The sequence below is a fragment of the Nannobrachium achirus genome (genome assembly GCF_963921795.1).
Source record: "Nannobrachium achirus genome assembly, chromosome: 10".
Classification (NCBI taxonomy): domain Eukaryota; kingdom Metazoa; phylum Chordata; class Actinopteri; order Myctophiformes; family Myctophidae; genus Nannobrachium; species Nannobrachium achirus.
Genome location: NC_137819.1, coordinates 1,178,048 through 1,206,007, shown reverse-complemented (window position 1 = coordinate 1,206,007; position 27,960 = coordinate 1,178,048). Strand labels below are relative to the sequence as shown.

At 43.1% G+C, this 27,960-nt stretch overlaps 1 protein-coding gene across 3 annotated transcripts in view; it reads right to left on the bottom strand.

Moving 5' to 3' along the window:
* The window catches only part of ubp1 (upstream binding protein 1), a 188,878-nt gene that overhangs the window by 154,249 nt on the left and 6,669 nt on the right, over positions 1-27,960 (bottom strand). For 2 of the 3 annotated variants that reach the window (XR_013962390.1, XM_080734541.1), the window contains exons 2-10: positions 18,357-18,511; positions 13,474-13,550; positions 11,828-11,933; positions 10,149-10,255; positions 8,192-8,344; positions 5,809-5,919; positions 3,164-3,274; positions 1,348-1,457; positions 178-235 (exon numbers count right to left, since the gene is read on the bottom strand). Coding sequence is in view for 2 of the 3 variants with exons in the window: in XM_080734541.1 (XP_080590667.1) it covers positions 178-235; positions 1,348-1,457; positions 3,164-3,274; positions 5,809-5,919; positions 8,192-8,344; positions 10,149-10,255; positions 11,828-11,933; positions 13,474-13,550; positions 18,357-18,511 (988 nt within the window). In the remaining variant the exon portion in view is untranslated. The remainder of the gene's footprint in view (positions 1-177; positions 236-1,347; positions 1,458-3,163; positions 3,275-5,808; positions 5,920-8,191; positions 8,345-10,148; positions 10,256-11,827; positions 11,934-13,473; positions 13,551-18,356; positions 18,512-27,960) is intronic. The other variant, XM_080734542.1, reaches the window with a different exon arrangement.

Genomic DNA, 27,960 nt, shown 5'->3' with positions numbered 1-27,960 from the left:
CATCATTAAACATAAGAGTCAATGTTTTTTCTCATTCTTCAATTGTAGTTAATTATAATATTATCCCCCCCTTTTTAGTGTGTGTACCCTAGTTGAGAAACACTGCCCTAAAACATGTTAGTGGTTAACCTTATGACCATGCAGAGAGAGAGAGAGAGAGAGAGAGAGAGAACGTACCTCTAATGTGCAGAGGAGGCTGCCAGGGTCCACCTGGTGGTTGGGTGACGACGAGTCACTGGAGGACGACAGACAGACAGCTTTTAGACAAGAGGGTCGGAAGAACATCAATGGGATGCAGTTTTTTACACCTTATGATTGGGGATGGAGCTCGTTTCTATAGTGAAAATAGCAGATCTACATGCTCACAACGCCTCGCAACGTGAGGCGTTGTGAGCATATAGAGGCATTTCTGCCTCTATATATTTGACAATTTGGACAATGTTTAATTTGTCATTTTAGAGGTATTAACTAACCCATACCCAGCCAAATTTAAATATGAATGTGCGCTTATAACGCCAGGAAATAGCTATATTTAATCCTCATAATCACATCAATTTACCAAGTCACGTTGAAATACCATACCACAAGATGACCACTAGAGTGAGCCATAGACCATAGACTGTGGATGCCCCCATGTTAAACCATGTTAAAAACAAGGTTCACAACATCCAAGGATGGGACGATGACATCGCTCCTCATTGACATTGAATGGAAGACCCGCGGGCCGCCATCTGAGCTCAATACTGTTCAATTCGTGCTTGATCGTCTAAAACCACCATCGGTATGGGCACCGGAACGTATACAGATGCCACACAGAAAGTTTCCGAATCAAAATCCGACCTAGTGAAGCTGCGTGAGGGTCGGATGGTTTGCATTGAGCCTAGCGGCTAGCAGATGCCTACGTAAACAGGAAGCTATGGTTTAAAGGTGACGTCATAATCGTATCCTTTTTTTTCACGGTTTACGTGTGGATACCATCCGAAGGTAAGCTAAGCATTTCGCTCTGTCTATTAACCCAAATTAAAAGCTTAAACAATGCTTTTATATAAAAGTCGCCCAAAGTCACTCGGCAGGGAAGACCATAGTGATATTGTCGCTCTAAAAGTCGCCCGGCGCTAACTGAGTTAAAAAGACCTTAAATTGGCACTTTAGAAATGTGCAGATACTCTCTATATACTTAAACCTTATGTTGGTTTGTTTTACAGTTGAGTGAGACAACAATGTTTCACATTAAGTTAATCATCTGGGGACCACCCAAAATAGTGTCAACTTTTTACTGAGTCGAGTCGACAAAAATCACAAGTCGTTAATGTCCTAACACACACACACACACACACACAGTGTTACCTGTCCAGTACGGTGGAGGCTGTGTAGGTGGAGAGAGGGGCGGAGGTGAAGGAAGGGCTGTTAGCTGCCTGGTTGCTGCTGACGTAGGCTGTGTCAGGCCATGGGGAACACTGGGACCACACACACACACACACACACACACACACACACACACACACACACACACACACACACACACACACACACGCACGCACGCACACGCACACGCACACACAGACACAGATATACACGTTCATAAGGGCAGTTATACCATAGGCTCACTCACTCACTCTCTCTCTCTCTCACACACACACACATACATTTTAGGTGCGTTTACAACGGACGCGACAAGAATCGACTGATGGAACCGCGGGAGTTGTGTGGGTCCCTATTCCTACGGACATTTGGGGGAGAGATAGCCGATCTACAAGCTTACAACATGTTGCCAGCTCAGTGGCCTTGTGGTTAAGAGTGTGGACCCCTGAGATGGAGTCACATAACCATAGAGTAGAAACACGGGAACCCCATTGCCTCCCTGTCTGGAACTGATAATGGATTGCATTGACCTGTGGGGCCATGGCTCGGCAAGGCTTACTTTCTTACTTACTACAAGCTCGCAAAGGCGTTTTAAACTTGTAGACCGGCTATATTTGTGACAAATGTTCCCCTACTGTGACGATGACATGCCCAGACTAGGGGACTCTAGGGTTCATTGCAGTGAAGAGATAACCAGGCTAAAACTGCAGGCCACGCCACTGTACTCTTGGTACCAGGAGAGTGGGAGGGGGGGGAGGGGGGGGGGGAGGGCTTGACATTAACTTTTTGAGGCACTTGTCTTTTGGACAAGCACATTTCCCATTCACTTGTCCAGGCACAAAAGTTGCTGCTGGGAGCGTCACAGAAAAAGTGAAAACAAGAGCCACTTGTCCGACGGACAAGTACATTTTTAAAGAGCTTGTCCGGAAGGCTTTCTTATTGTCCCGGACAACAGGACAAGCCTTAATGTCATGCCCTGGGTAGGGGTGTTTAGCAATGGGAGAAAGGATGACCGTGCTTAGAGGCAGCATCTGCCCCTGCTCCACGGCAGAGGAAAGCCTAGCTACAGCAGCCTACCGTACCATACTTTAGTGGGAGAAATGTGAAAAAGGTGTTCACTTCTGGCAGAACGCGTGAAAATTTGCACCTAGGGGTATTTGTATGCACTGAATTAAAAAATGGACGGATCCAAGCACTTTTCCCATGGGATCTGGTGGCTCTAATTCACTTACTATACAGGGAAAAAAGACCCCCCCCCCCAAAATATCTTCTTTAAGTAGCATGTGAGGGGTCTAACTAGGGGGTTTTCATGATTCTGAATCAATTGCAAGCATTTGTTTTGCACGAAAGACATTCCTTGGGCAAGAAATGGACCCCACAAAACTATGGTTTAGTGATGAGTCATCACTTTTCACAGTTGTGTAGGGTAAATTTTTAGCGCAAGGAATGTTTTTCGTGCAAAACAACTTGCAATGGATTCAGAATCATGAAAACCCCCTAGATAGACTCCTCACATGCTACTTAAAGAAGATTTTTTGGGAGTCTTTTTTCCCTGTATAGTAAGTGAATTAGAGCCACCAGATCCCATAGGAAAAGTGCTTGGATCCGCCAATTTTTGAATTCAGCGCACAAAAATACCCCTATGTGCAAATGTTCATGCTTTCTACCGAAGTGAACACATTAGCCTATTTTTGTAACATATTTCTCCCACTACTTGAGCTGTCTGTGTGGACAGAGTGCTAGGTGGAGGTGGAGGAGGAGTGAAGTATGAGTGGTGGGACAGACAGAGCAGGGTGCTTACGCTGCCTCTCTTGGCCAGGGAGTCGCCGCAGTCGGCGGGCAGCGTCCGTTTCACGCTGGACTTTTTCAGCTCGTGGTCGCCTGCGTCCTCTATGATGGGCTCAAGCCTCATCTACACACAGACACACAGGCACAGGTTAGAGCAGGCAGCGCCGCACCGCGTCGCAGGGCATTCACGAATAGTGATCTTTAGTATTCGAATTATTCAACCTCAAAGTATTCGAGTAGTCGAATATTCGACAGGACTGGCCAAACTGTCAAATATTAAGTAAGCAAGAGGCGAACATTGTGAAAATAGCCGATCTACATGCTCCGAGGCGTTGTGAGCATGTAGATCTGCTATTTTCACAATATTTATCTGCGGAACCGAGTCACATTAAATGTAATACCTACAATTCCAAGTGCTTGTCAGGGTGGGGGTCCCCAGTTCAAATATGTTTATTTTGGGGGTCACGGCCTAAAAAGGTTTGAGAAGCCCTGGTATAGAGCATTAACAAATTCATCCACCAGGGGCATTGACAACTCATTCTTATGACTTCCTATCTAGCCAAGCTTTATAAACTATATATATATTTTTAAAGAGAAAACAATACAATTCAAATAAGCGAATATTCGACTTTGGTGAACAACATCGAATAGTGACTTTGACATTCGAATATTCGAATACTTGGTGAATGCCCGACCGCGTCGCACACAGACACGACAACAACACCACACACACACAACCAACACACGCACAGGCTCTCCGCGCACTCCTTCCTTCCCAGACATAACACAACATCGATCGACTCAAGTCTGGCTATGAAGTGTGTTAATTAATGAACAAACCATTGTGAAAGACTAAACAAACCACCAAGCCTATCGGTTTGGCAGTGACAAAAACAAAATCATTAAACCTTGAGTGTAACTACAAAGGGAATGTGTTTGGCTTTTATATATATTTTTTATATTATCAAAGAACGGACAATTTGTAACACCAAAATTCTAATGTTTGTCTGAGCTCTAGTGTGTGTGTGTGTGTGTGTGTGTGTGTGTCCCTCCAGCCCTGGTTTTCAGTCCCACAGGAACAGAGGTAAGGTAAGCGGAGAGCGTGGTTTGGTTTTAGCGTGTGCACACTGTTGTGTGTGTCCTGTTGTGTGCATGGGGCTTGTGGGACTGCGCTGCTCTTTTGTGCGATTGGGCCTTTTGACTGTTCCCTGGCTGGAAGCGCACAGGTGTCCAGGGATTGACACTAGCGGTTGCCCGACTGCCCAGGGCTGGTTTTTATGGTTATTTTTCTTGATAAAAACTAGACTCTCTGGGTTCCTTTTGGGAGGTCTAATTGAACTTTACAAGTATGTAACTCTGACAGTATACAAAAGAAACCAAATGGACCCTTATGGGTCCATTTGGTTTCATTTGTATACTGTCCGACGGTCAAGTGCCTCTGAGACCTTAGTGTCAACCCCTGGGCGTCGTTTTCTTTTGTGAGGGGGGGAGAGACAGAGAAATACAGACACAGAGAGAAGTGCCTCTGAGACCTTAGTGTCAACCCCTGGGCGTCGTTTTCTTTTGTGAGGGGGGGAGAGACAGAGAAATACAGACAGAGAGAGAGAGAGAGAGAGAGAGAGAGAGAGAGAGAGAGAGAGAGAGAGAGAGAGAGAGAGAGATGCTGATCTGGAGTGGTCTTCCACACCGTTTAATCCATAATGCAACATTCTCTCTCCTCTTGTGTGTTTTTTGGCTTTGGAAATGGGAGAAAAAAGACAACGCTCCTCTTCTAAACTTTGGGGTTATCTGCTGTCAGACTTGTATGTTCCGTCATGCACGCCGCTTCACACTTGCACTGACGCTCTGACAGGACTTCTGCTCCTACTTATGGCTGCTACTGTAGGATTGCACAGTGGCCGCTCTGGGGAAGGGACTCTGCGATGGGTGAATTACGACGAGAGAGAAGAGCTACAGTTTTGTCTTTGAAGGGATTAATATTCTATTAATATTCTAATCCGCACAGTTACATTCTTCTCCACGCATGTGCGCTTGTGTTTTAGGCTGGGTGGCCGGCCAGCCCCAGTGAGAAATCCTAGACCCTGGATGGTGAAATACCAATGGCATACCCTCAACCAGTGAACTTCTTGAGACCAGTCTTCAACTCAGATCAAGTGCAGGGATGGGACGATATGAAGATTTCATATCACGATTATTGTGACGAAAGAAATCGCGATTTACGATATTATCGCGATAATCAAAATCCATTATCCTGGGGCGAAACATTTGCTAAAAAATAGCCGATCTACAAGCTCACAACGCGTTGTGAGCTTGTAGATCGGCTATTTTTTGGCAAAGACATTTGACAGAGAGTGAAAAAAAGACTATCAAGTACGTATATTATAAGTACCTTTTACCAATTACAGAGGGTTTAAGTGGTACTGGATGTGCAGCTCTGCAAATAAAAGGTGAATAGATCCCAGTGCATGACGGAGGACGATATCACGATATATTAAATCTCCACGATACGATTATCGCGAGTGTTTTTTATCACGATAAACGATAATATCGCGTATCGTCACATCCCTAATCTAGTGAAGAAGGGTTCTGTCTGGTTCTGTGTTTGAGAGGGTGACGGGAGGGGAGGGGGGTGTGTGTGTGTTTTGGGGTCATACTGACCTCTGATAGGATAGTGGTGTCGTAAGAGGGCTGGTATTTCTCCTTCTCATGAGGCGTGCGCTTCTCCATCTTCTCCCGGTCAGTCTTCTGCTTGCGGTCCGCCCCCTTTGGCTGAGGACAGGGGCCAGGAAGAGAGGAGAGGAGGGTTAAGCGTGATCACACTGGACAAGGGGTTTCAGCAGCAAAATGATGGATGTCTGCAATACTTCCAATGTTGATGGTGGCCTAGGGCAGGGGTTCCAAAAATGTTTTGTCTCAGGTCACCCCATGAATATTTTTTTTAGTCCGAGGCACCCCTACATTATAATTTTTACTCCCAGCATCTTATATGTATAGCATCTCGTAGTTGTCGGGTGGAAACCTTGTATGTCCAAAACCGTTTTGTATTTATCATCTATAAAATGTACTAAGCTAGTGAAAACAGCAGATCTACAAGCACACAACGCCTTGCGATGCGAGGCGTTGTGTGCTTGTAGATCGGCTGTTTTCACTAGTTTTGTGCGACAGTATGATGAAGCAGGGCTTTGCTTTACCAAAAGACGTACACATTTGAAACTTGGAGATATGAGGTTTCTGCCCGACAGTGACGATATTTTAGTGATTATGTTGCGAGGAAAACGTTGAGATAATAGCCATTTTGGTTAGAATTGACTGAAAATAACTTTGTACTTCAAGTTTAAAATGATACTAAATATTTGTTCAAGTGTCCAAATAAATTCCATATATCATCAAATTATCTCGCGGCACCCCTGGACTGCCGTCACGGCACCCCAGGGTGCCCCGTCACCCACTTTGAAAACCCCTGGCCCAGGGAGAGGAGACATTTTGCTCTGGTCTTCATGGGTATTGTATACCTATTGTCTATTTTTGGGTCGCAATATGGTGTGGAACCAAATATAATTCAACCATCAGTTCTCGGCGTACCATTTCGGCATGGGGCATAATTAATCACATGGTCAGAATGTGTGAATCAATGGAAGGCCCTCATGCAGTGTCACATTTTTGAGCGGTGCTCATAGGGCTGTCACGATTATGACATTTTACATGACGATTAATTGTCACTAAAATAATTGCGATTAACGATTTAATTTGTAAAAGTAGCAGAATCTACAGGCTCAAAAAGCATTGATTCGCTCCACTTTTCAAGCTTGTGATCTGCTACTTTTATGTGACACCGTAGTATGATCAAGTAGGGCATTCATTCACATTTAATTGTGTTTTTGTCGTTGGCAATGACATTTCTGTTTGGCTTTTAGGCTTTGAAGTTGCACATGGCAGATATGATACATAACCTAAATATACAAAGAAATTACTGACATATTTGACAACTTTACACTTAGAAAATAACATTCTAGTGGTAATAGCCGATCTACAAGCTCACAACGCGTCGTTATATGAGCTTGTAGATCGGCTATTTCCACAATATTTTCCACTATTTTTATCCTCCTCTATTTTTCAACACGATTATGACGATTATGAAAAATAATTGCGATTATGTCAAATAATTGCGATTAGACGATTATGTAATAATTGTGACAGCCCTACTTAGCGTACCATTTCAGTATTGGGGCATAATTAATCTGTGCTCAGGGGTGGTTCTGGAGGGGGCATCCTGCCCACCCAATCAAAGGTCAGGTTTTCGTTTTTTGGGGCATTATGGTATGAATAGAACTTGTTACAACCATGTTAGTTATTGTGCTGCATTAGCCTGATGCAGGTCTAAGACCTGTTGTGTTTGTATTGTGTTTTATAGGTATAACTGTGCCAAAATGCATAGTTTTCTATACATTTTGGGGGTTTTGAGGTGTTTGACTCCCTAATTTGTTTTCGCCAAGCCGTGCGGCCGGGAAGGTCGCCCACCTTCAAGGAAGGAGCTACGCTACAACATCTGGCTTTGTCCAAAGTCTGTTGTACGCCCAGGGTCACATTGGCCAAGCTTCGCAGGACTCTAAATGAAATTAAATCACAAATAATATCGCTCACTTCATACTAGGTCAGTGGTTCTCAACCTTTTCAGGCTGCGACCCCCGAAATAATTATATTTTAACTGACGAGCACTAAGAGGCATTGCATTTTGTATAACCCGGTTCTATTGTGAAAATAGCAGATATTTGATAATTTGGACAATGTTTAATTTGTCATTTTAGAGGTATTACAAAGTCCTTAAATTGTCACTTTAGAAATGTGCAGATACCCTCTGTACACTTACTTACAAACTTTATGTCGGTTTGTTTACTGTTGAGTGAGAAAACAATGTTGCACATTAAGTTAATCATCTGGGGACCCCCCCAAAATAATGTGGCGTAGGTTGAGAACCACTGCACTAGGTGAAGTGTGATTGTTTTGTATAAAGATTACACATGGGAGACGGCAGCTGTGTTACCTTGAAGACTTTGATTTGGCAGGAGGCAGAGTGGAGGTGCTCCGTGTGCTCCCCGCTCTCTCCCTGGGTGAAGGTGTCTATCTGGATCCGGAAGGGCACTCCCTTCTCCCCGCCATGCTTCCTGGGAGTGAACTCTGTGCTGATGCAGTGCACCTGTTCACACACCAGACATAAGACATGCCCACGCCATTATGTCAGCTGGCAACTACTGTACATCAGTGGTTCACAAACTTGTCGATGTCAAGTACCCCCAAATTGTCTTTCCCTGCCAGGCCCGATAGTCCCGAGAATTTCCGCCATTTTGAAAAAAAAAACATTTTTTTTTTTGGACCCCAAAAAATGTAGTAGGCATGATAGAAATCGCGAAATTGCATGTTTAACCCCCATAGCAACCCCATCTATCAAACATGGCAGCCATCTTTGTTTACATTTTAGGAAAACATAATGGCTTGTATCTCATGAATGCCTGAACGGATTTCCATTCGGATTTTTTTGTTTGAAAGCTGTGAGCAATGTGGACACACGTGGTGCATTATCTAGGCATGGGTGTGCATGATCCGTGCACTATGAATTACATGGAAGTCTATGGAGACCAGAGGCACCATAGAGTACGAAGGTATTGTTAAATGGCGGGGAATGTGTTAATTAGATTGTGGACTCCCATTTAAAAAGATATGCCAGGGACCCCCCGTAAGAGAAGACTTTGGGGAAATCGCACTCTTTCGAACGACCATCATTTCGACCGGAGGGTTAGCAACTCACTCCACAGAGGTTAGGGTTAGGGTTAAGAGTCGGGTGTCGAAAAGATGACATGTAGTAACAGCGACACGCTCCCAAGATTTTTACGGCTCTAGCTGTGATTCTCAACCATTTTAGTTTCAAGGACCCCCAGTTTGATATGCATTAAGGCTATTAAGGATATCTCAGGGACCCCAATTTATACTGTAAACTTAATTTAACTCTGAAAGTGTACAAATGGAACCGGTTCCATTTGTACGGTGCCGTGCATGACGGGCGGACATGTGGTCTTTAGCATGGAGAAGAAAAAAAAAACGGAACACGGAACACTTTGCTAGCCGAATGGCTTGTTGTAGATTAGCCGTGGAATTTCTATTATTATATTATGATCTGAGACATAATATTATGTTTATAAACATGAGCCCGCCACCCCTCCTTCTTGGACTGCGCCGTTGTTTTTTCTTTTTTTTCAATCCCCAGGTCGTCAGCTCACCGTGATTATCTGGATCTCCATTGGGATAGAGTGGCTGTTTTGGCCGAGGCGTCTTCTCCCCGTGCGTTTCGCGTGCGCGATCCATTCACGTAAATGTCTGCTCAAATAATCCACGGATGACTCAAGAGTAGATCTGCTGTAGCACTCGTGTATAAACAGCAAATGGGTGGCTGCTAGGAAGCCTCTGGAAGGAATGGACCTGACGTCACTTCTGCTTCATGTCAGACGAGCCATGCGCTATCGATGGACGAGTGGTGACTAGGGAAGTTTAGGCGATCGCCGATTTTCGGGTAAAAATCATTTATTTTGTTTTTAATGACAAAGTACGGTAAAAGACGGCGCGGCTGAGACTCCTTGCTCAGATGTCCGGTATATTCCGGTTTTAATATTAAGGGGCTCCCCGTGGCTTGCAAAGTGTTAAGTGTATTACCCGAGAGGACCCGTACTGTGTGTGTACTTTCTGCTTTTTTATGCAAACTGTAAAGCAATAAATAAATGTGTGTGTGCGCGCTGGCGTGCGCTACAAGGAACGAACTACTGGAGTTCTGTTTAACGTGTGCTCACTGTGCTGTGTTTAGGCTGTCTGCTACTTTTGTGAAAAACACAACAGGTTTAACATATGTAGATAATAGGTTTCTGCTCTACAGCAATAACATGTAGACCCAGTCACAGTAAATAATCATCATATTATTAGCGAGAGTCTGTTCCTTCCTTTGTTGTGTTTACCTGTACAAAGACCGAGGCTCTCTTGGTGATGTCCCAGAGGAACTCTGCGGCGTTGAGCGTTGAGGGGTTGGTCTTGGGCTCCACGATTCCTACCGACATGGGGATATCTGTCCCACACACACACACACACACACACACACACACACACGAACACCAAGGTGCACACAAGAGGGAGTTGAGATCAATCTGACCACATAACTGAACCGTGACATCCTGTTTTTAATGTGGTCCCGGGAGCTGGGTAGCATATTATCATCACCACCTCCTCTCCACCCACTCTCATTCTAAATAAAGATTTAACCCATTCAGAACGGGTACACACTATTGTGTATCATTATTTTATGCTTTAACTATTGAAAAATAGCAGATATACAAGCTCACAGCGCGGCACCGAGTGCCGCGCTGCGAGCTTGTAGATCTGCTATTTTTGAAAAATCGTGAAAATTCGAATTTTGACCCGATTCAGTGTCATTTGAATCCTTCTAAGGTTTTTTGAAAAACCCTATGTTTCTATGTTAGCAATCTGGCAAGCCATTGTCAAAGAAAAGGTCCTTTTCACTTAAATGGAGCTCAGTTAGTCTGTTCTTGAGAGACTACTATGTCAGTGGTTCTCAAACCTTTTCATGTGAAGGACCCCCAAAATAATATTTATTTGGCAACGGACCTCATCTCAAAATATCTAGTTCCAGGGACCACCCAGAAGCAAAATTTGAGTTAAAAACATTCACTTTGAAAATACATATGGTCAAAGATCTGCACACATTTTCGCGACTTTTTCAAAAATAGCAGATCTACAAGCTCGCAGGGCGGCACTCGGTGCCGTGCTGTGAGCTTGTATATCTGCTATTTTTTACTGGTTAAAGCATTCAAGGGGTGTGTGTGCGTGATGACCAGGAGAGGGGATAAACAAGTGAAACTAGAAGTGATGGAAGAACAAGCTCAGCTTGAAAACGTGTTCTCCTCACAACAACACTGTCAGAATGTTCTCCCCGTGTCTCCTAGGGTAGATACTCTCACAAAAACATGCAGTAATCCTGGTCTCGATAATCATAGACATATAAAGGTAGACGCCTCCTCCGCTCTGGGGCGTTGGTAAAAGAGGACTGGCAAGCTTCCTGAATTCTGAAGGACGCTTCCTTGGGCGTGACAGAATGGGATGCTAGGTAGGCCAATCAGAGGCAGGACTGGCACTGGACTGGCAGGACTCCCTCTTTCCCACTGCAGGGGGCAGCAGAGTGCCTTCCACAGTTCCGCACTTCCGCCAGTCCTGTTTTACCAGCCAGTCCTGTTTTACCAGTCGCACCAATGAACTACAGCGGGCGGAGGAGGTATCTAGCTTTTTATATCTGTGTCTATACTGCCTCCCACTGGCCAGCCGCGGCGCCTGATGGAGGGGAAAGGAACTGGTTGGAATAACGTGTTCCTTCCACACGCTACGTCCAACCGGGGAAATCACCCCGGTCAGGTGAAAAGAAGCGGCCTGCTCACTCCTCATGCACTGAAGGAAGCATGAGCTCAGTTCGGGGCTCTCCCCACGCGTGGCAGAGGGAGAGCAGAGCCCAGGATTACAGCTTAAGCAATTGGCACTGGGTGAAAAATGGGTTACAGAACCGTGGGATAATAAATAAATAAAACAGTCAAAAATTATAAATGTGTTATTTTAACAGTAATAAACGTACCGATGTCCAGCAGACGATCTCCCGGGCGGTTCCACCTCCAGCCTTCCAGCTGCTGGTGCTCCGTGTACTGCAACCGCCGGTCGTGGAACACCACCCGCACAATGCTCTGCACGCGCACACACACACAAACACACACACACACAATGTTGTATGTATGCACTACATGTTTTCAAGTAGGGATGACCTTCGATTACATTTTTCAAAATCGAAGCTCGTTCGATTAAATTCGGGCAAACTTCAAAGCTTCGGTGACGGGGGGGGGGGGGGGGGGAGCAAAAGTTTATCGGTTACATAAGTGATAACCGTTAAGGAAATGTGTTTAAAAATGCGCGACTTACCCAATTTTAAAAGGGAAAACACACCAGTTTTTTCCTCATAATAAAGCTCCCTATTTTCATTAAATAACAATACAACGAGGAAGAAGAAGAAGAATAGGCTATGATACGAATGTTTTTTATATTAAAGAAAAGTGTTTTTGCAGTACAGTAGGATTGACATAATCACATCACGTCTGTAATGTAACACATCGTGGCTGCAACAGCAAACACTGCAGCGCGACTCAAGAGCCCTTTATAACAAACAGATTAACTCCCAAGTCCCAAGGTGTACTGTTACAGTACTACTGTACACGCAAATGTAATAGTAGATTTTACAGTAAATAATTGCACTGCATTGCTGCAGTGTGTCTGATTTAACGTTCCACACTCATCAACCGAAAGCTGGCGGTCAGGCTCAGACAACGTACTCTATGCGGGCGCGACTAGTGAGCTTGCAGATCCGGTTTTAAGCTCTTTTTTCCTCTTTAAAACGGGATCGACGCTGACGGGGTCCGTTTTGTAAAATCCAATTTTCGCTGTTTGTTTCCTTGCGTTGAGTTGTGTGTCTGTCAGCGTGTGGAAGACAGCAACCGCATGCATGGATGTTACACCGACATTGGTTTGGCAAAGAAATGTGTGATTGCATCGCATAGTTGCATTGGGTGATGTTACTCAGACATTGGTGTCACATATGTGACAGCGCGCTGTCTTTTCTTTTCTTCGTCGGCGACCATTCTGATGGCCTCATGCATGCTCTTGTTGGCTTGTTATTAATGTTAACACGTGTGTGAGAAGGGGTGACGCTATCACGCTAGAGTGGAGCGAGGCGCATGCAAGCTAAGGCACGCGGCCCCCCCAAAGGACAAACGGCCGCGGCCGATTATTCGAATTTATTTTTCAAATTCGAATACCGTGCCTTCGAACGAAGCTTCGAATATTCGATTTTTTTGGGTCAGCCCTATTTACAAGGGTATAATATCTCAAGCCAACAACTCTTCCTCAATCCAGTGTACAGATTGTTAGGTGGGGAGCATTTGAGAACTGTGTCCGCTAGCTAGCTAATGGTCTGTCTTAGGGTGTGTCCACAAAGTACGTGTCCACACTCCCATGTTAAGGGAATAACTCGGAAGTGGCGTTAGGACGACAACCGAAGCAGCATTGTGCCATTGTGGTGAATACAGGTTCATGGTTCAGCCCTGCTGAACTGTCACCCTGTAGTGATACGCACTAACCAATGGCACAGACCTAAACGCCGGGAGAACGACAGAGTTCCACTCTTTACAACTTGTGCTGTGTGGACGCACCCTCACTCTTATGACCTGGTCTCACCTTCACCAGCTTGCCGGTGAGCTCTGGTAACTCCCCAGCCTTCCTGTTGTCCAACATGCGCACCTCGTAAGACTGGCCTGAGAGACAAGGAGACAGAGTGGGAGAGAGAAAGGGGAGAACGATCAGGAGATGGAACGGGGCAGGTTAATCCCACATCACCGCTAGCAGGCTCAACAGTAAACCGTCGTATCTCTCCCGAGTACAATGTAGGTCAGTGGTCTTCAACGTTTTCAGGCCAAGGACCCCTTAGTTGAGAGAAAGATGAAGCAGGGACCCCCACAACCTTTTCGTAGATTCCATATAGTTTCATCGTTTGACAGCACAATCATCAGTGTATTTTGGATTCTAGTCAATTTGTGTTTTCATATATTTAACCACTTGAACCGTCAATACTTAATAAACTTGACCTTTCACTCTGTACTTAGTCTGTTCTTTTTTCCCTCTTCACCAAACCTATCTACAAGCTCACAACGCCTCGCAGCGCAAGGCATTGTGAGCTTGTAGATCTGCTATTTTTGGCTAAAGTTCTAATAATATGGATGCTAGGGTTCAAGTGGTTAATGTATAAAAAAGGAGAAAAAAAGCTTATATCACAAAGATTTGGAGGACCCCCTTTAGTAACTCTGAGGACCCCCTAGGGGTCCCGGACCCCCTGTTGAAGACCCCTGATGTAGGTAGATCATCTTAACCAGAGCATGTCAAATCAATGTAAACGAGAATGAATCCTAGTCAACAAAATGTCAGGGTAAATAGTTATAAGTTAGAGGGCAAAGAGAACAATGTAGTGATTCAAAGGTAATAATATGATATCAGGTAAAGTTGTGGTGATTGGACGAATATATCGGCAGTCGGTGAATGAGTCCAATCGGCTATTTTCCTAGATCTTCTAATTTTGTAGATCTGCTATTTTCGACACGCGACCCGCTGTACGGCTAAGTACAACTCGAGCTTAAAGGACTGGGGAACTGTTCTCACATTACCACTTTTCTAGTGCGAATATGTCGTCAATCGGTGGTTTTCAGGGCAGACGTAGACCGATATGTGTGATCAACCCCTGTATATCTTGGCAAAAGGTCAGAGCTAAGCTGGCTGGATGCTTGATTCTGATTGTAGTCAGGCGGAAATTCTGGAAAAAGGCCTTCTATAAGCAGGTTAGAGGCATTTGGGGGTAAAAGTGGGTAACCAGGCCATTTTACATAATTCAGGGGTGCAGAATCTGAAAAACCTGGTTACCACTCAAAATTTTGAGTTTTTGACCTTCTAATTTGCATAACAAAGTGGCTACCGAATTGTACATTTTGAACTATTTATTCAAGCAATATTTCTCTTTCAAAAAACTTTTCATTATTTTATCATATAATCAGGGTTTTGCAAACACCCAGGACAGTTTTTGAGTTGCTTGATTCAGTTTATATTTAGATATTTGATATTCATTGTATCAGACAAGCCCCCTTCCTATACAAACCCATTGTAACTTCAAACTCCATTTTAACCATGATAGATTTAATGAAAACACCCGTCCTTTTTTCTGGTGACTCCTGACGCCCTCCTAATACGTGAGCAGGTCGTGTTCTTTCGATAACTCCTTTCATTTCTTTTTAATAATGTATTTTTTGTATTTATTTATTTTTCATTTTCCCAAATAATTATTAAAAAGAAACTAAAAAAGTTATCGAAAAACACTGCCTGTTCGTGTATTAACTCTTTGAGTGCCAGCGCCCTCTAGGGGCCAAAGAATGCCAGCGCATCTCTCATAGGCGAGGGCTTTAGCTTCCAGGACTTCAGCTTCCAGGACCTCACGTGCTCACGTTCATGCACGGCATGGAAATGTCCCGGATGAAGATGCTAACAGAATGGCTATTCCCATTTTGTCATCTAAAAGATCATTTTTGGGCGATTTCGCCGTAAATAAACCTCGCGCCGCTTTCCTAAAACACAAAAAAGAGATATAAGCCTTTAAAGATGCGGTCTTTCATTGGATTAGGCGGAGATTGGCGATTGCGTTCGCAAATTACGGCCGGCCGGGACGTTGTTAGCTTTCGGCTAGTAGCTACAAAAATCAAGCCAGGCTTCAGAAGGCCTCTTATCATTTTATTCATTTAATTAAATAAAGCCGAACTACTTCGGGATCGGCACACTCGTGTACTCATCGGAAGCGGCGCCGAACATCGGGTGAACATTGGGGAGCTCAAAAATGTATTTTAAACCATTTTTAATGGAATATATCGTCGGACAGAGTAGAACGGCTAGCGGGCTAGCGAGCCAGGACCACCCACGACTCTACAAGCAGCTCGGGGTAAGTGAATTAATAAAAAAAAGATTGTATTGGATTGAAATAAAGCCGAACTAGTTCGGGATCGGCACCAGATGAGTTAAGAGGGCGTCAGGAGTCACCAGAAAAAAAGGATGGGTGTTTTCATTGAATCTATCATGGGAGGAGCAGAGCAGAGGGGCATCAAGTGCTGCCTGTGCAGAGCTGCTGGGTGCAGAGAACCCATGCCAACATGGCATCGGTCCAGACGGGTCGGGTAGCCGTGACCAGACAAGATTTCAGCGCTCCGCTTCAGTACTTGCCTGAGCAGTCAATTTGCCGGGCTGATGCTCCAAAGAGACAACAGCATAATTGTCTTGCCTCTTTACTGTTGGTCTTTATAAACTTACGCCAACATCGAGGAGAGCTAAAATTACACAGTACATCGCGTGGTGTGCAGTATAACAGTGGTTCTCCACCTTCTCAGACCGCGACCCCCAAAATAATAATATTTGAACTGGGGACCCCCCACCCTGACGAGCACTTGGAATTGTAGGAGTTGGCATTACATTTAGTTTGACTCGATCTATTCCATTGTGAAAATAGCAGATCTACATGCTCACAGGGCGTTGTGAGCATGTAGATCTGCTATTTTCACAAGTTCTGCCTCTAATATTTGACAATTTGACCAATGTTTGACCAGAGGTACTAAAAGGTCTTTAGTACCTTTAGTAAGTGTATGTTGGTCTGTTTACTGTTGAGTGAGAAAACAATGTTAACATTTAGCTAAACATCTGGGGACCCCCCCAAAATAATTTGGGGACCCCTCTGGTGGTCCCAACTAGGGATGGGTATCGTTCACCTTTGAATCGATACGATACCTTTTTCGATACCTGGGAATCGATACGATACCCTTTTCGATACAATTTTTGATACTTTTTATTTAAGTTTAACTTCAACACGGAAAGAGTGGTGACTTGCTGGCTGCTGCGGTTGAGCAGAGGTGATGATGATCACACAGTGTGGCGGAGCGGAGAGTATAGACGTTGGATAACGTATAATAATAAACATTATAGGCTATTGTCGGCTATTTTCCACAGTAGCGAATGTAGCCTACTAAAGCAGTCATTAAACTCTCAGTAGCCCAACTGTTACAGATGCGACCGGCCAGGGGTGCGTTCCAGAGTATCGAAACGAGTAGGGATGCCCCGATCAGGGTTTTTTTGCTCCCGATCCGATACCGATCAAATATTATTGCTTCCGATTCGATCCCGATCTTTCCCGATCCGATCTTTTGGCAAGGCATTAAGAAAAAAAATTTCTATTCATTCTATCACTTAGTGCAGCACTGAATCAACAAATTAAAAACAAAGCTTATGAGTAGTGTATAGTGATATAGGCCTACTAGTGCAGTGTTTCTCAATCATTGTGCAGCGGACCTTTGGTGTGGCCTTTGAAATTTGGCAGTGAAGTCACGATTTAAGGACTTTTAAAACCTGTTTAATACCTCAAAAAATAAAATAAAATAGACCATTACAGCATCAAAAATAATCAACAAACTATATAAAAACTGGTAAAACATTGGCCATTTTTAAAGTTGAAACAAAATAAGTTAAGAACCAATTAACCAGTCTGCTTTAAAAGTATGCAGTAGCAGCTAGTTCAGTGGTTCTCAACCTTTTCAGGCCGTGACCCCCAAAATAATCATATTTTAACTGGGGACCCCCGACCCTGAAGAGTTGAGGAAGTATATTTTGTATAACACGGTTCTATTGTGAAAATAGCAGATCTACATGCTCACAACGCCTCGCAACGCGAGGCCTTGTGAGCATGTAGATCGGCTATGTTCACAATTTCTGGCTTTAATATTTGACAATTTGGCCAATGTTTAATTTGTCATTTTAGAGGTATTAAAAAGTCCTTAATTTTTCACTTTCGAAATGTGCAGATACCCTCTATACACTTAAACTTTATGTTGATTTGTTTACTGTTGAGAGAGAAAACAATGTTGCACATTAAGTTAATCATCTGGGGACCCCCCCAAAATAATTTGAGGACCCCCCTGGGGGTCCCGACCCACAGGTTGAGAACCACTGAGCTAGTTGACGGTGCAGAGAGACATAATTGCCTTCCTTTGATCCATTAGCAAGGGGCCAATTACTACTTATTGGCATCAGCTGCCAGCTGTACACAGAGTTTGACACAATCACCTTCCCTCTGCAGTGCTCTGTCTGTCTCATTTCTCCAAAAGCCCTTGAATATGATTGAAAATGATTAAGGATTACTGTGATTATGGTAAGCTTACATTTCATATCGCATTCACCTTACCTGTAACTTTCAGTACTCCCAGAAAATATTTTTTTGAAAAAAAAAAAAAAAAAAAAGATTTTTTTTTTTTTCGATTTTTTTTTTTCCCGATCTCCGATCTTATAAAAACGGCCATATCGGCGGCCGATCCGATCACGTGATCGGGATTGGGCAACCCTAGAAACGAGGTATCGTTCGTTTTTACGTGAACCGATACCAGATAGTGTCGACGTCATGCGATCGATACCATTAAACGTATCGCAGACGATTCTCATCCCTAGTCCCAACCCACAGGTTGAGAACCATTGCAGTAAAAAAGGCTCACCTTGGTTTAGGTACGTGAGTGTCTCGTCGTGCAGCTTGATGGCGGGCGAGGTGGCGGCACACATCACATACTGGAATGGAGGGTGTTTGGTCTCTACTTCGTCTGGAGGCAGGCTGGAGTCCTCCTGCTTAAAGATGGGCAGGGCCAACACGTCACTGGAACCACAGAGACAGAGAGAGAGACAGAGAGACACAGAAAATCAATCGTAGAAGACTAGAGGTTTGCGGGCCTTCGGCCCGCTCACATCTAGTTTAAAAAAAAAAAAAAAGAGAAAAAAAAATGTTTTGAGAAAAAAAGTTTGAGAAAAAAAAAATTTGAGAAAAAATTTTTTTTGAGAAAAAAAAAATTTGAGAAAGTTTTTTGAGAAAAAAAAATGTTGAGAATTTTTTTTTTTTTTTTTTTTTAAGATTTGTTTTTGGGCTTTTTGCCTTTATTGATAGGACAGTAGACTGACAGGAAATGGGGAGAGATTTTGAGAAACATTTTTTTTTGAGAAAACATTTTTTTTTGAGAAAACAAATTTTTGAGAAAAAAAAATTTTGAGAAAAAATTTTTTTTGAGAAAAAAAAATTAGGATAAAAAAAAGTTTTGAAAAAAATAAGAAATAAAACGTATTGGTGATGTGTGCGTCTCTCTCTGTGCATTTCCCCCCCCCCAAAGTGTGCGTCTCTCTCTGTGAAGTCCGTTGACTGTGGACTGCCCTGTGCCCTGTGCCTATGCTCGAGTGTGGGTGTGTCTCAAAGTCCGTTGACTGTCCTGTGTCCGTTGACTGTGGGCTGCCCTGTGTCCTGTGCCAAAGTGGGCTGCGGCCTTAAGCCAAATGTAAATTTAAGATAAGATAGGGCTGTCACGATTATGACATTTTACATAACGATTAATTGTCACTCAAATAATTTAATTGTTGTTTTTTGTCGTTAACAATTACATTTCTGTTTGTCTTTTAGGCTTTGAAGTTGCACATGGCAGATATGACACATAAACTAAAATAAATATACAAAGAAATTACTGACATATTTGACAACTTTATACTTAAAAAAGAACATCGATAGTGGAAATATTGATAGTGGAAATAGCCGATCTACAAGCTCACAACGCGTCGCATTGCGACACGTTGTGAGCTTGTAGATCTCCCATTTCCACTATTTTGGAACACGCTTGAAAATATATGAAAATGTTTCAACATGGAAACGATTAAGGCGATTATGACAAAAGTAATTGCGATTATGTGAAATCATTGCAATTAGACGATTATGTTGTAATTGTGGCAGGCCTAGTGGAAGATGGAGATGGAGCTAAACCCACATGAAATGACCGGTTTGTGGCCTCAGCCAGTGTGCTGCAGCCTACAGGTTTCCCTTGCTCGGTACCCGTTAGCTTCCTAGGTGGTCCACCTGGTAGGGCATTCACGAATAGTGATTTTTAGTATTCTAATTATTCGACCTCAAAGTATTCGAATAGTCGAATATTCGACAGGACTGGCCAAACTGTTCAATATTAAGTAAGCAAGAGCGTTGCGAGGCGTTGTGAGCATGTAGATCTGCTATTTTCACAATATTTATCTGCGGAACCGAGTCACATTAAATGTAATACCTACAATTCCAAGTGCTTGTTAGGGTGGGGGTCCCCAGTTCAAATATGTTTATTTTGGGGGTCACGGCCTTTAAAAGGTTTGAGAACCCCTGGTATAGAGCATTAACAAATTCATCTACCAGGGGCATTGACAACTCATTCTTATGACTTCCTATCTAGCCAAGTTTTATAAACTATATATTTTTTAAAGAGAAAACAATAAAATAATATAAGTGAATATTCGAATAGTGACTTTGATATTCGAATATTCTAATATTTGGTCAATGCCCTACCACCTGGACATTTGTCCTGACCATGCATACACCTTCACTCAAGTGTGGAACCGGTTAATACAGTATCTGACCTATACTCCTGTTCGCAATTTGGTGTGAGGGGAGTTTCTCACCTGAACTGAGTCAGTGGGTCCCTAGACATGAAAAATCACAGAGGTGCTCGTCCGCCATAGTGGCACGAATGGTGCAATGGCCAAATCAAATATGGCCGCCATCAGCTATAATGAAAATCCAACTTTTGTGTATATGCACATGCAATACCTCCATTCTGACTAATTTGGGTGTGGGGAATTCATTTCTGATATTGTTTTGACCATTTTGGGTGATTTGGACCTTGAAAGGTCATGATCAAGGTCATTTTGTAATTCCGAAGACCATGGCCACAACTTGGCCATTGTTAGGAGTAAAAACAGGTGCTGTAGGTCTGAATCAACTAATTCTGACATGTATAATTCATTTCTGGTATTGTTTTGACCATTAATGATCATCTTGTCTTTGAAATATCAATATCAATGCCATTTTTCAAAAACGATTTTGTCTTTACCAGCACTTTTATTGTATTTTTTCATAATAGTTTGTTTTGTTAATAACAAAAGACATACTAGTATATATAGAAGTACACACCCCCATTTAACTTTAAATGGGGACTTTAAATGGGTGTTTAAATGAGCAAATAAGGCTATTTACGAATAAAAGTGACAAATAAGATCACATAACAAAATCACACACAAAATTAAATAACAATTTCCCTCAAAGTGCACCATATTGTGATTGTGTATTATGATGCAAGTTAGTATGATGTGTTTTTACAGGATGGATTTGCTATTGTTCCATGGCAAAATATGATGCACAGAATTCCACCAGCCCAGCAACCATATCGACGAGTGTCACGCTTCAGACATGGGAGTGTACTAAAGTCAAAGTGTTCCTTCCATCCATCGATGTTCCATTGGTTCTAGTCTTTCCTCGGATTCCTTGGCTGTTGCATGCAGGTGGCAAGAAATTCACTAGGAAGGTGCCCTGATGGTCTCAGCAGTTGTACTGTACTTCTCTGCTACCATGTACTGTCAAGGTATTTGCTTTTCCAAAGTTTTTAAGATATTGTACTGTACTCGGTCAGAAGCCATAGCTGCATGTTTAGTCCCCACCTGGCTCATACAGTCATCTCCAGTCTCCAAGGCATATGTGCCTTGATCACTGTCTTGGCTAGTGGTGCTCCAAGATGAGAGACTGATTGATGCAGTGGAATCATGTGCCATAGTGCACCCCTAGTGCCATTCTGCAGCCAGATCTCCTTCATCCCCAGTGCTTGAATGTTTAGGGTGTAGTATAGCATTAATGCGAAGGAGACTACGACAACTCTTAGGGTTATGGATAGGTTTAGTTATAATGGGGCCAATTGACTCCACATGTAACACCAGCCTCCTCAATCTAGATCGAGGTCTGGGATCTCTTCACCACCAGCCCCTTTTGCAGGGAGCCCCTCATCATCAGAGACAACAGAGCTGACAGACACACCCAGAATGCTCTGATGAAGGTTCATAGCCGAAACGCTTAAGCTTTCTTGTTGGTTTGTGCCAATAAAAAAGTGTAAACGTGAGTACTTTATTCTCCACTGATTTAAAGTTTTGGATGTGCTACCTTTTTGATGCCCTGTTAGGGTACCCCCTCATGCTCATATATGGGGATCCCCAGACATCAAACCCAGGCCCTAACTCGCCAAGGCCCTGCTTGGCTTTTAACATATGTTTCATGCCCATATATGGAGATCCCTGTCCCAATGTCATCAATATTAAGGACATATCTGGCATGTTTTTACATAACATTGTTGACCCCTGATCATGCAGGGGTCTCCATTATGTGTAACTGTTCCGATACACATCACTGGCCAGATGGCCAAGAATTGGCACGCATGTCGCCCTGAGGCGTCTTACTAGTAGACACATCCATCCCTCAGCAACTTTCCAAATTCTGGGTGTCTGAGGAGAACAAACAGTTCTCCAGCTGTGTGTTCGGAATATGGTGTCCAATCAAGCCTGTGGCAATGTTACCATCATTGTCGGACGACAGTGGCTCAGTATAGAGCGCCTGCCTTGAAATCTGAAGGTTCCAGGTTCGATTCCCAGCTCTTCCTGGTTATGTGTCGAAGTGTCCTTGAGCAAGACACTGAATCCCTTACTGCTCCCGATGAGCAAGTTGGAACCTTGCATGGTTTCATGGTGTGTTAATGGGTGAATTGTAAAGTGCTTTGGAGAAAAGCAATATATACTGTAAATGCAGTCCATTTACCATTGTCTCTGATGAAGATGACAAAGGTAGAGTAAGCTGGAGTAGAGATCCCAGACATCTTGAATAGGATTGAGGAGGCTGACACATGGTGCATGTACTGACTCCATTATAACCAACCCTAACCTTCACTAACCTAATGGTCGGAATAATGGGATGTTGGAATTATGGCGGACCCCAGAGAGTTGTTGTCTCCTTCGCGTAACTGCTATACTACACCCCATATTTACAAGCACTGGCTGCAGAATGGCACTGGTGAAAATTGGATATGCTTCCAGTGCATTGATCTTGGAGCACCACTAGCTAAACAGTGATCAAGGCACATATGCCTTGGAGACTGGAGATGACTGCATGGGCCAGGTGGGGATTAAACATGCAGTTATGGCTTCTGACCAAGTACAATATATCTATGGAGACTGAGAGGCAAAGACTTTGACAGAACAAGACACAGCATTGGTAGCAGAGAAGTACAACAGCTGAGACCAACAAGGCACCTTTCTAGTGCTTGCAACAGCCAAGGAACCTGAGGAAAGACTAGAACCAATAGAACATGGATCAGGTCATGACATTAGGCTTGTCCTTTGTGCTGTATGCAGACTATGGACTGCCCATATACTATACTATGGAGTGGAGGGAGCAAGGAGGGTCATTAGCAGTCCTTTTGTTATTCATTCTATTTCAATGTCTGACTCAGTTTATCCGGACAAGTGACTTTTGTGCCCGGACAAGTGGACAAGTGAATGAGAAATGTACTTGTCCAAAGGACAAGTGCCTCAAAAAGTCAATGTCAAGCTCTGATGGATGGATGGAACACTTTGGCTTTAGTACACTCCTGACATGTCTGAAGCGTGACACTCTAACATTATGGCTGCCTTGCTGATGGAGTTCTGTGCATCATATTTTGGGATGGAACAATGGCAAATCCATCCTGTAAAAGCACATCACACTAACTTGCATACACAGAATCACAATATGGTGCACTTTGAGGGAAATTGTTATTTAATTTTGTGTGTGATTTTGTTATGTGATCTTATTTGTCACTTTTTATTTTATTTAATAGTCTTATTTGCTCATTTAACCACCCATTTAAAGTCCCCCTTTAAAGTTAAATGTGGGTGTTTACTTATATTTATCACTAGTATGTATTTTGTTATAAACAAAACAAACTATTATGAAAAAATAAAATAAAAGTGCTAGTAAAGACAAAAACGTTTTTGAAAAATGGCATTGATATTGATATTTCAAAGACAAGATGATCCTTAATGGTCAAAACAATACCAGAAATGAATTATACATGTCAGAATTAGTTGATTTAGACCTACAGCACCTGTTTTTACTCCTAACAATGGCCAAGTTTTGGCCATGGTCTTCGGAATTACAAAATGACCTTGATCATGACCTTTCAAGGTCCAAATCACTCAAAATGGTCAAAACAATATCAGAAATGAATTCCCCGCACCCAAATTAGTCAGAATGGAGGTATTGCTTGTGCATATGCACAAAAGTTGGATTTTCATTATAGCCGATGGCGGCCATATTTGATTTGGCCATTGCGCCATTCGTGCCACTATGGCGGACGAGCACCTCTGTGATTTTTCATGTCTAGGGACCCACTGACTCAGTTCAGGTGAGAAACTCCCCTCACACCAAATTGCGAACAGGAGTATAGGTCAGATACTGGAGTAGGTAGGATTACTGGTCTGCTGTGAGCACCGGGAACAAGCCCAGTCCATGGCCGCCTTCGCCAATTCTATTAGAAGGATATTAGCACCTTGCATTGATGTTATACTACGCTACATAAATACTTTATGTAAATCTTTTCCCCTGAGATACATTATGTCATTGTCAAGAGGAACACTTGAGTATCCGTTTCCATGTAGGACAGATCATAAAAAAAACATTTAACCACTTGAACCCCAGCATCCCTATTCTGGAGGGAACATTTGCCAAAAATAGCAGATCTGCATTTATTAGTGTAGATTAGAAAAAGAAACGCTACCAAGGAAAGTGCAACTCGAGTCCGTTTTACTAAGTGTTCTAAGTGGTAAATACCAAATAAAAGTATTCTGCGTAGAGATGTTACCGATCAATCGGCAATGGATCGGATCGGGCCGATCAAAGCGTGATCGGCGATAATCGGTGGTTTAGATCAAAAGGTAAATTCACCGATCCGATCCGATCGGTGCATCCGATCAACCAGCCGTTCAGTATGCCCACTTGAGGCCATTTTGGGGTATTGATTTCCACAGTGCTGAAGGAATAATTAGTTACTGCTATGATAATAAATACATAGTAATGCTGGTAAATAACTATAAGGCAAATATATAAATGAATTCATGAGTGAATTAATTAATTAAAGTTAAAACATTAACATTTAGAAAATATAAATAATATATAAATAATAACTTGATCGGATCGGTGATTGATCGGTATCGGGTGATCAAACTTTTGTGATCGATGCTCGGTGATCGGTTCCAAAAAACCTGATCGGACCATCCCTAATTCTGCGGCATCCCTGGACAGAGTCACCGCACCCACTTTGAGAAGCCCTGTTCCAGTAGCCTGGAGCCAGCCTGTTCGCTCCGTTCCCCGATTTTGTAATGTCTCTCAGCATCACAGTCTGGAAAGCCTCCTATCTCCAAGCGGAGGTGGGACATAGAAGCGGGATCCACACAGCCATGGCTTCCGATTGGTCTTTGGTGATGTCTGTCAAACACACCAGCGTGTATCCTTGGTCAAAAGCAGCACGGAAAGCCCTCCTCGCGTGTGTATTGGCTGGCTGAGGACGCAGCTACCCTGATTCGTTGGAACAGCACCTCGTGGCTTTCCAGCCACTGCAGCTTCCGATTGGTCTGTGGTGCGGGGCGGGACGAATACACCAGTCTGTATTGGCTGGCTGATGACATAGCTACCCTAACTCTGCTCTGATTCGTTGGAACAACACCCAATCAGCAACGTCCTCGCTACGTCACAACGGACGTTGAAATGCAAGTCAACTGAGTATTTTCCAGACTGTGATGCGAGAGACATAAAAAAATCACGGAACGCAGCGAACAGGCTGGCTCCAGGCTACTGTTCCAGAGAAGTGGTTCTCAACCTGTGGGTCAGGACCCCAAGGGGGGGTCCCCTAATAAAAAAAGATGTGGGGGGGGGGGTCCCTAGATGATTAACTTAATGTGAAACATTGTTTTCTCACTCAACAGTGAACAAAACAACATGAAGTTTAAGTGTATAGAGGGTATCTGCACATTTCTAAAGTGACAATTTAAGGACTTTTTAATACATCTAAAATGACAAATCATACATTGGTCAAATTGAGGCTGAAATTGTGAAAATAGCCGATCTACAATATCACCGTGTATTCTGTATTGCGTGTAATACAAAATGTAATGCCTCAACTCTTAGTGCTCTTAGGGTGGGGGGGTTCCCAGTTAAAATATGATTATTTTGGGGGTCGCGGCCTGAAAGGTTGAGAACCACTGACTGTTCTAGAGGTTTGTGAGCTGCCACCTCCATGTGTGAGCCCCACCCTGCTGGCATCAGACTGACTGACACCCAGGCCTCTTAAAAAGCTGGGAAAGAAAGAAACCCCCATCCTATGATGTGCCATGGAAGGGTTTCCCTGTTTCTGGCATATTTCCCCAAAACACTTAAAGGCCCAGTTCATCTCTGGGACAACCAAATCTTATTTTATTGTTGTTTGGGACACGATCAACACAATCCTGAGTTATTTTTTGTGTTCAATCTGTGTTTTAAGATACTTTAGTATTCCAGCATGCTACTAGTTTGGTCATATGATGCTTTGTAGCATGATATTGCATCATCTGATGCATCATATGATGCAAAACGGTTTGTCAGGAGAAAACCAAAGCCATTTACCAGACTATAATCCACCTGTGTGCTTGCTGCGTACTCAACACTTGAGTAACCTGACAAGAACTGTAGTTGCAGTAGAGTAGAGCAGTCGTTCTCAACCTCTTCACGCCGTTATCAATTTTCTAATTGAAGCACTCCCGATTGCGTATAGACAATTATTTAATTGTGACTAGGCCTGTCCTCGACTCAGGATTTATGGAGTCGATTCGAGTCGCGGGGGTTAATCCGACGCGTCGACGAATCGTTTTATAGTCTACTTTGTGTAAAAAAAAAAAAAAAAAAAAAAAGTGTTGCTTTAAACCATGTCTACATAATACAATAATACATTAAGAGATGAATTGAATACACAGTGTTTTCGGTGATATCGATGCGCGAGCACAAATGTTATCTGCATAGCAGTGTATAAATAAAACATCTCCGCTGTTCAACCCTGCCCCGTCTCTCTGCAGCGTGCAGTAGAGATGAGACATTCGCGAACGATTCCGCTCTCTTGAACGGCTCTTTTAAATGAACGATGGGATCCAGTCCGCAGTCGCGGGACACAGAGCACTGACAGAGTAATGAGTCAGTGTCGAGAACGGATTCATTTCAGAAACGGATCATATAAAAGGGGAGGCATAGCTCCCGGCCAGAGCCAGCAGCGTGGACTTGTCATGAACGCAAACGCAGCGAAACACAATCATTCATCATGGATTACAACACTGGAACAATTCAGAAGCACTTTAATTAGAAAACGTAACTTGTAGCCTACACTTGTGTATGTTAATTTGACTTTAGAAGAGTGTTTACTTCGTGGACGCGCGTTTGTGCTGTGCAGGAGGTTATTTAATATGGGATTTTGACAGCGTGCTTCCTCCTCTTAACGGAACACCGTCCTGGCTCCGAATGTTTTAACGAGGCGGCGGTTCTGAACCGTTCTGGCCGTTTCTGTCTCACTTTCACCTCTACGCTGGTGCGAGACAATAAATAACTGTTCGCCAATTGCTACTTCTCATTGGAAGTACATGACACCTCACCAGTCCAGCAGTGCACCGCAGTAGTTGGCTAACTGGTGATATAAAAAATATATATATTTTCGCTTCGACTCAAACAATTGGCGTCGATTCGCGGGGCTTAAAACGACGCGTCGATTCGTCGATTTTTAGAGGACAGGCCTAATTGTGACAGGCCTAATTATCAATCCATGATACTGACCACTCTACATTGACCATGATTATCAATACATAATACTGACCATCAATACATAATACTGACCAATCTACATTGGTCTGATGTCCTCTTTTTGTTATGCATAGAGTAGGGCTGCACGATTTTGGGAAAATATCTAATTGCGATTTTTCTGACTAATATTGCGATTGCGATTTTATTCGCGATATTTATATATTTATTTTAAGGTAGGATAAGTGATTTTTTTTTTTTTTTGGTTAAAACCAAAAACTTTTTTTTTTTGTTAAAACAAAACTTTTTTTTTTGTTAAAAGGTTGATAATAATACATTATTTTAATCAAATAAAATCACTCCACTACTTAAGTCAAGCTTCCGTTGAATATTTATTGTACATACATTTGAAAAGAAACTGC